Here is a 9,414-nt window from a genome sequence, read left to right on the forward strand (position 1 = left end):
ACCGCCTGTAATGTTAAAAGGACATTCCAGCACTACCTATTCTTCCTTACACCTGGAGCACATATTTATGTGACCATGAACATGCAGTCACATCCCAAGGTCAGCACCATGTCTGACCCTGCAGGACACCCTTTTGCTGTGTTCACAACCTGCGGTACTTGTCACTAGTGAGTAGATGACTTGGGAACGGCAGTCCCTCTGTGATAGTGACAGGTGGATCTAGGCTGCGGGGTGTGGTCAGGTCCCGGCCTATAGGCGGCTCCGGACTGGACGATGGGCGTGTCCCGTGTGTCCTATGGCCGGGGCAGGGATCCCATTGAGCTGTGTGCCTGGAGCTGTGGCTCTCCGCACGGGATGCTGCTGGCCGGAGGAGCCGGCATGGCGAGAGACTGCACGGAGAGCCGCTTCAGGGAGGTGCTGGAGCGCTACGGGGGCGCGCAGCAGGTGCTGCTGGTCGGGGAGCTGTGGGAGAGGGCGGAGAGCCGGGCTCTGCTGGAGAACTTTCTGCGGGAGCTCTTCCCGGCCGAGCTGCTCAGCGGAGGAGATCTATTCAAGAATAAGGCGCCCCCTCCGCATGGGGCCACGGAGCCTGACCGGCCATGCAAAGGCGAGAATCCGGCCTCCGACCGACCTACAAACCGGACTATCCGCTTCGGACTAGTGTTCTTCCTGTGCCGGCCGCAGTCCTTGACACTGCCGGCATCACAGCGCCAGCTGCGGGAGATACTGAGAGACATCCGCAAGCGCCTCCCTGCAGGGGGCGCTGTGGTCGGGGTGGTCATGCTGCCCGCTGATAAAGTGAATGGTGAGGAGAGCCCGGTGTGTGCGGTCTCCGCTCTGCTCTCTCTGCTGCGCTCTGTCTTCCCGGAGAACAGTAAGGGAGGACGCTGCTCTGAGGTCCGGGCTGCCGCGCTCTTACCGGGACATGAGGAAAGCAGAAGAGACGTGCAGAGAGCGGCGTGTGAGGCGCTCACTGCGGCAGGTACGGCACCGCTCCTTCCCCCGGCTCTTCTAGCAGATGCCATTACTGGCCAATCAGATTGCTTCATTCATTGAGTTACAAGAGAGCTCCAATGTGATTGGCAGCTGCTGCATCCTCTGTACACACCAGAGCTGTGTAACAAGCCATCAGAGCCATGATGGCTGCTAGTCAGTGTGCACACCATGCGTGTCCTCTGCGGATCTCGCGCTGCCAGACAGCCACCAGTGAAAAGTTTGTTTGCAGTGACAGCAGCTACAATGCACTGTAAGGCTAAGTGCACACACACTTCTGTATATGTAGGCTGTGCTAACTTTTTGTGGAGTATCCTTTAAGCATCTGGCTATTTTATTGGTTATTTGCTATTGATGTGAACGACCTTTCGTATTTATAAGCTTATCAATATTTTGTATCACTTGCTTCCCGAGGTTTTGAGAAAGGCGTTAAACCCCGAAATGTGTTAACAATGACCATATTACAACAGATTTTTGCTATATGATTTTATTTTACGTTAGAATCGTCCTTTTATACGGAGTTGAGTCCTGTATCTTGATGTAGATACAACACTTTTAAAGACATTAGCTCTGCAGTCTGCCTAGATTTTTCACTACATTGTTTCTATCCCCATATCTGGAACTGTGTTTGTTGGAAAAGAGGCAGGTGGAAAATGTCTTTTATCGCTAAAATTGGCATTGTGGATTCTATAGCTACCCCCATTGGAGCATTTGGCCTATGTCCAAGTGGCAATCAGGTGAGCACCCCTGAATCTGTATTTTGGTTACTTCCTAGGAGATATTGCCCAAGGAACCGTCCAATTTTTGATTTTCCTATTGCTTTTTTTATGAAATAGAATAACAGATGCCTAAAACTGATGATAAACAGAAGACCTTCCCTTACCACTGACTTGACTGAATTAAAGGAGTTTTCCCATGAAGGCAAGCTAGTCCCTATCCATGAGAAAGGGCCCAACTTGCTGATCAGTCTCTCAGTGCTGAGACCCCCGCGGATTGCCAGAACGAGGGGTCCGACCGACCCCTGGCCGCTCCTGAGACTAATGGAGCAGATGGCTGCGCATGACCGTTCTGCTCCATTTAATCTCTATGAAGCTGACGGAGATCGGTGAGTGGGGGGAAAAACAGGGTAGAGAGATGGGATCTCATGGCAGACTTCTGAATGGGGCCCCCTATCCCCTCAGAAAATATACATATTTGTATACTCCAACATTTATACACTGTTGCATACATTTATGGACTAATATATACATTTATACACTTACACACATCCATCCCAGTAGCTGCTGACCACATAGGGGAAGTAGACGGCAGCAATTGGATATGAGATCCCTAGTCCTGTTGTTTCGCTTTCCCCTCTGTCACCCACAACTTTTCTTATCTGAGCTGCCGATTCATGCTGTGGAAGATGTGTACTGTTATATTCATATATCATTCCATCATCATTTCCACAAGCTCAGATGCAGAGGTTGCATGTATTTCTGTAAGCTTATTCTTTCCTGCAGCTACTCCTACATTCTGCCTTCGGCTGGAGCTTATATCTCTTGAACCCTGGTACCTAGAAACACAATCCAGGTGTCGTACTAAACCTTGAATACAATATCTGGATTTTGTATGGAGGCTCCACTCTTAAAGTTAGGAAATAGAAAGCTGTATATAGTTTTTACTACAAATGTAAGAGTGGATATCTCTGGTTCTGTGAAGTATCCATACACATGTGCAAATCGATTATACGTAACGTTTTGGCTATGTTAAAGGAAATCTACCACATGCATGCAGTACTTCTAATCCAAGTACTCTTACATGCTGGCATGTGCCTCCTGAAACAGGATCTATTCTACTTTTTGCTTCTGATAGCTTAGTTTTTTAGAAAAATGGCTTTTAAAACTACGTACATGAGCGTCAGGTGCTCCTATCTGACACAAGAGTCCTTCTGGCTCCATCATCTGCTAATTATTCTCACCCTTCTGGGTCATTTTCATAGTTTTGAAAGACTTTTTTCTCAAAAACTAAGCTAATAGAAGCAAAAAGAACAAATTCGATTTCAGGAGGCACACACCAGCATGCAAGTGTGCTTGGTTTAGGAGCACTGCTTCCATCTGGTACATTTCCTTTAACCCATCCCTGGCACAGGATATAATAGCACTGCACAGGCCGAAGTGACTTACCGACCCATGCAGTACTCTTACGTCAAGCTTCTGGCAACGTCTCCCAATGGGAGATGATGCTAGAACCGCGGATTTCAGCTGTATATTACCCATGATTGGAGATACGGCCGACTGTAAGTATTAACCCCTTCTATATCCCATAAAATCGCAAAGCTAACCCACATATTTGATATTGATGGATTATTGCGCAGGTCCTGGAGTTGTGCCTCATCGGACTCTCATCTAAGTACATTATTTTAATTTTTCTCACGCAGGTCGATTTGGGACCCTAAACTATACGTCCATTAGAACCTGTGGTTGGTTAGGGTCCAAATCGATCAGTCCGGTCACATTCAATATTAAGTAACATTTGAGTTATATAAATTTGGAAATGGTTCACGTGCCTCTTCATGCACCCTAACTAATAACACAAGTTTCTGTCTCCTACTTTCCTATAGATGAACAACGACGGAACAAGCCAAATGTGAAAAGCCGATGCTTCGCATGGAGAAGATGGAGACAAGAGGACACTGTTCAGAAAGGTATGATGCATGACCCGCCACATGTTGTGGTTTCAAATCACTTTGTTAGATCATTGTGTTTATAGACCTTAAAGAAAGCACAGGCTGCATATGTAGGTTGTGTGTGATGGTCATAAGAGGGACAGGGGAAATGCTGCATTACATGATGGAAATTAAGATATAAACACAAAGGGCAATTTTTTTTTTTTGTGGCTAATAGAGCAGAGCCGAGTATGGGAGCCATGATGGGGAATATGGACAGGAGTTGTTCATGTAAGAAAATAGTAGAGTGGTACCATATGCATACAGAGCAGTTTTTGGGATGTGTGTGTATGTAATAATACTGGAAAACAGTGGAAATCTGAAGTTCAGTTATTACTGTTTTTGAGAATGAAATTCACAGGAATCGCCCTTGTCTAACTTTCATGCTACATAGTATCTCTTTAAGCGCATGCACACAGGCCTGTGGTCCTTTGTTTGCGTCCTGTCCGCCAGTGACATGTGAGTGTCAGGAGAAGCAGTTGTCCAGGGCATAAGCCCATAGACGTTAATGGGGATGTGTGCTAGTCACTGAAACAATGGCAAGTTGACGATTCCTTTATGCAATCACGTACAAAAGGCCTTTATGTGATGTGTACATAGTTTCTGTAGAATCCCAGCTCTTTATTAGACTCATCCAATACAGATTGGTGTGAATAATGATGCATAATATTAATCTTTATTTATATAGTGGCATCATATTCCGCAGCGCTGTAAAGATCATGGGGTACATATACAAATAAAACAAGACATTATAGAGTAATAACCTAATCAGAAGAAACAATTGGAGTAAGGCCTCTGCTCGCCAAAGCTGATCTGATGCAAATACAAATTTTGGCTAAAACCTCTGTCTATGGAAAATGTAACCGTATCATCACCCTATCCTTTCAGAGCACCTAGAGGAAGGAACAGCTTTGACTGTCCTGAACTATCCTAATGGAGACTGTTCTGAGAATACAGCTGATGCCTGAGATCTCTGTTTGGGAGGACCATGAATGAAGTGTTAATCTGCAGAACTGTCCTCTAAGTAATCTACGTTGCCACTTTATCATAAAGACCTATAAGGCGAGGGCTGTGACAACATCGCAGTATCTACTGAACTGGATATGGACAGCAACCACTGTTTTCCGTTAGACCACCTACTACTTCAGTTTGTATGTGAATTGCCATGGACCAAGTATTGCTGCTAAGATATTGTACTTTTGCTATAAGCATTTTGTTTTTTCCCTTTTGAGCTTACTGGTAGTACTGGATTCTGGTTCTTCTTTGATGCAGTAAAGCTTGTAAATAAAAGAAAATATAGTTTCACAGCCCGTTTAAATAGTTGGAAAATTGTCACCTCTGACGTGTATTCTGAGGTGCAATAACATATCTAGGCTGTGTATAGTATATACTTTATATGTTGGAAATAAATTGTATACCAACTGCGCAAATATTTCAGTTTTTTTTTTTAAACCTTTTTACAATTGGAAATAGATTACAGCAAAGTTAGTTTTGTAAAGTGTAGTGAGCATGACTTGGGTGTAGTAGTAATACATTCCAGGATGTACTACAGGATCATGTGATGCAGAACTGACGTGCTTGTTAACATGAAACTTCTAGTAAAATAAAATATATATCCTAGGAATACAAAGGTCATGTCTGGGTGTGAGTCACTCTACAAAGAAAGCTTATTTAGTAACCTGATTTTGGAGCAGTCTGGATTCTCCATTGGACAGTTCATTTTTTTTGTGTGTGCCAGAAAGCTGCTCAGTCAAAACCCCTATCCACTTTCCCTACAAGTTTTGCCTCATTGTAGGTATTGCTCTGTAGTTGACAACTGGAACTGTTCTGTACAATGAAGGGACCTGGGAGGTCCTAGCTGTATGCTAGAATGTAAAGGGCTTCCCCATCATATATACTTATGACAAAAGCCAAACATTGAATAAATACATATTGGCTTTTTTTTTTTTTTTTCCATATCAAAATACATGCAACTCAATAATTGCCTCAAAGTCTAAAAAGCCATTTTTTTCCATTATACCTCCCTGTGATTTTAAGATTTGTTTGTTTTCTCGTGAGACATTGCTGTTTATGTAAGTAGTATAATTTCACTGATCAGTTAGTTTTTTGGGGGGTAAAAAAATCAGTAATTTAGGAAAAACATGAAAAAAAATTTCAATTTTCAAAGTTTCAAATATTCTACCTTTTTAGAAGCAGATCAAGATATTTAAATAAAGCTACATTTTTGGGGACCAATTTAGTTTGGAAGTACCCTAGAAAGGCTTATGTACTATAAACCCCAACAAGTAACACCATTTTCTAAACTTAACAGATTTGTTGACTTGAATAGTTTGAGATGTTAACGCTTTAAATCTTGCTCAGGAATCAAACAAAAATGGATTGGAAATTTTTACATTTCAATTTTTGTATGAGAAAATTCTCATTTACCCCTCAAGGAATTAATGTGGGGTTGCATGAGCCCTTCTCAGGGCTGAGAAGGGAAGGAGCAAAATTTTCATTCGTTTGGATTTGGAGTGCCATATCATGTTCGCAGAACCCCTAACAGGGCTGGATTAAGTTTGGTGGAGGCCCCCATTGAATGTAGTCCAGACAAGGTACAGCAATCACTATATGCTGCCCCCCCCCCAGCAATAACAATATACACCCCCCCCCGTAATCGCTATATACAGCCCCTCCCAGCAATTGCTGTTTACACCCCCCCCCCCAAGAATCGCTGTATACACCTTTCCCCCCCCAGCAATCGGTGAATACACCTCCCCCCCCCCCCAGCAATCGGTGAATACACCCCCCCCCCAGCAATCGGTGAATACACCTCCCCCCCCCCCCCAGCAATCGGTGAATACACCTTCCCCCCCCCCCCCCAGCAATCGGTGAATACACCTCCCCCCCCCCCAGCAATCGGTGAATACACCTTCCCCCCCCCCCCCAGCAATCGGTGAATACACCCCCCCCAGCAATCGGTGAATACACCTCCCCTCCCCCCCCAGCAATCGGTGAATACACCTCCCCTCCCCCCCCAGCAATCGGTGAATACACCTTTTCCCCCCCCCCAGCAATCGGTGAATACACCTTTTCCCCCCCCCCAGCAATCGGTGAATACACCTTTCCCCCCCCCCCCCCAGCAATCGGTGAATACACCCCCCCCAGCAATCGGTGAATACACCTCCCCCCCCCCAGCAATCGGTGAATACACCTCCCCCCCCCCCAGCAATCGGTGAATACACCTCCCCCCCCCCCAGCAATCGGTGAATACACCTTTCCCCCCCCCCAGCAATCGGTGAATACACCTCCCCCCCCCCCCCCAGTAATCGGTGGATACACCTTCCCCCCCCCCCAGCAATCGGTGGATACACCTTCCCCACACCTTTCCCCCGCAGCAATCATCGCTGTATACACCTCCCCCCCCAGCAATCGTCGCTGTATACACCCCCCCCCCCAGCAATCGTCGCTGTATACACCTCCCCCCCCCCCAGCAATCATTGCTGTATACACCTTTCCCCCGCCCCCAGCAATCATTGCTGTATACACCTTTCCCCCCTCCAGCAATCATTGCTGTATACACCTCCCCCCCCCCAGCAATCATTGCTGTATACAGCGCCCCCCCCCAGCAATCATTGCTGTATACACCACCCCCCCAGCAATCATTGCTGTATACACCTTCCCCACCCCCCCAGCAATCATTGCTGTATACACCTCCCCCCCCCCCAGCAATCATTGCTGTATACACCTCCCCCCCCAGCAATCATTGCTGTATACACCTTTCCCCCGCCCCCAGCAATCATTGCTGTATACACCTTTCCCCCCTCCAGCAATCATTGCTGTATACACCTTTCCCCCCTCCAGCAATCATTGCTGTATACACCTCCCCCCCCAGCAATCATTGCTGTATACACCTTTCCCCCGCCCCCAGCAATCATTGCTGTATACACCTTTCCCCCCTCCAGCAATCATTGCTGTATACACCTTTCCCCCCTCCAGCAATCATTGCTGTATACACCTCCCCCCCCAGCAATCATTGCTGTATACACCTCCCCCCCCCAGCAATCATTGCTGTATACACCACCCCCCAGCAATCGCTGTATACACCTTCCCCCCAGCAATCGCTGTATACACCTTCCCCCCCCCCCCAGCAATCGCTGTATACACCTTCCCCCCCCCCCAGCAATCGCTGTATACACCTTCCCCCCCCCCCCAGCAATCGCTGTATACACCTTCCCCCCCCCCAGCAATCGCTGTATACACCTTCCCCCCCCCCCAGCAATCACTGTATACACCTTCCCCCAGCAATCGCTGTATACACCTTCCCCCCCCCACAGCAATCGCTGTATACACCTTCCCCCCCCCCCAGCAATCGCTGTATACACCTTCCCCCCCAGCAATCGCTGTATACACCTTCCCCCCCCCAGCAATCGCTGTATACACCTTCCCCCCCCAGCAATCGCTGTATACACCTTCCCCCCCCAGCAATCGCTGTATACACCTCCCCCCCCCAGCAATCGCTGTATACACCTTCCCCCCCCAGCAATCGCTGTATACACCTTCCCCCCCCAGCAATCGCTGTATACACCTTCCCCCCCCAGCAATCGCTGTATACACCTTCCACCCCAGCAATCCTTGCTGTATATACCTTTCCCCCCCAGTAATCATTGCTGTATACACTTTCTCCCCCCAGCAATCATTGCTGTATACACCTTTCCCCCCTCCAGCAATCATTGCTGTATACACCTTTCCCCCCTCCAGCAATCATTGCTGTATACACCTCCCCCCCAGCAATTGCTGTACACAGCCCCCCAACAATCACTATATACCGCTCCCCTATTATAACTATATACACCATCCCATAATGCCTGCATACAGTCCCCCTATTATAACAAAATAAATCCCCACCCATAATAACTATACAGTCCTCGGTAAAATAATAAAATTCTACTCACCTTCCTCCAACTCCACTAACGGCAAGGCAAGGGGGGGCAACAAGCACTGGCTATATACTGGGGGGAGATGCACTGGCTATATACAAGGGGGCTGCTGGCGATATAAAAGGGACAGGCACTGGCTGTATACAAGGGGGCTCCTGACTATATACTTGGGGCAGGGAGTTACGGGTTTTATACTAGTGGGCACGGTTTGGCTATATACTTGGGGGGGGGGGGCAGGCAGGATTTATACTGGGAAGACTATGACCGATTCATTTTCCACCCTCGGCTTATACTGGAGTCAATAGGTTTTCCCAGTTTTTTTGTATTAAAATACTCGGGTCGGCTTATATTTAAGTATATACAGTAATCAGATCACACATTAAATTATTATTTACCTATCGCTTGCATGTAAAGTTTGCAGAAATCAAAATTTTTTATCTGGGTATGATACTGGAAGTATAAGTAAAGCTGTCTGCACTACTCTAACCATAGTGTATCGCTGTAATCCAGCATTGCTGCACTCAGCTATTCAACAGGGGTCTCGATGTGGACCCCCTGCAATTCAACTACTTTTCCTAGATCATTACTAGTAAAGAAGGCTGGAAAACCTCTCTAAAGAAAGCAAATAACAAATATGTCACAGAACAGTGCAGGGAATTTCAACGTAAAAGATCAACGGTCTTCCTGAAGACAATTTAGCATTCACTGCTTTTTGGACTGTGTTCAAGCATATTTTCATGGGATTTATTCCTGTTGTCATGACAATGATTCTTTTATGCTCCTTCCATGTCACAA

General features: G+C 46.6%; 1 protein-coding gene across 1 annotated transcript; it reads left to right on the forward strand.

Moving 5' to 3' along the window:
• The first annotated feature begins 259 nt into the window (after nt 1-259).
• Nucleotides 260-5,132, forward strand: C3H2orf72 (chromosome 3 C2orf72 homolog). The gene is made up of 3 exons (XM_072142443.1): nt 260-982; nt 3,596-3,679; nt 4,589-5,132. Exons 1-3 carry the CDS (start codon nt 274-276, stop codon nt 4,666-4,668), a joined length of 873 nt encoding a protein of 290 aa, XP_071998544.1. The 5' UTR covers nt 260-273; the 3' UTR covers nt 4,669-5,132.
• Nucleotides 5,133-9,414: the final 4,282 nt, after the last annotated feature.

Source organism: Engystomops pustulosus, chromosome 3, assembly GCF_040894005.1.
Source record: "Engystomops pustulosus chromosome 3, aEngPut4.maternal, whole genome shotgun sequence".
Classification (NCBI taxonomy): domain Eukaryota; kingdom Metazoa; phylum Chordata; class Amphibia; order Anura; family Leptodactylidae; genus Engystomops; species Engystomops pustulosus.

Coding starts and splice junctions, on each gene's coding strand:
- C3H2orf72 (XM_072142443.1), top strand. CDS start 274: ATGGGCGTGTCCCGTGTGTCCTATGGCCGGGGCAGGGATCCCATTGAG. Junction 983..3,595: donor TGAGGCGCTCACTGCGGCAG/GTACGGCACCGC, acceptor ACTTTCCTATAG/ATGAACAACGACGGAACAAG. Junction 3,680..4,588: donor AGAGGACACTGTTCAGAAAG/GTATGATGCATG, acceptor CTATCCTTTCAG/AGCACCTAGAGGAAGGAACA.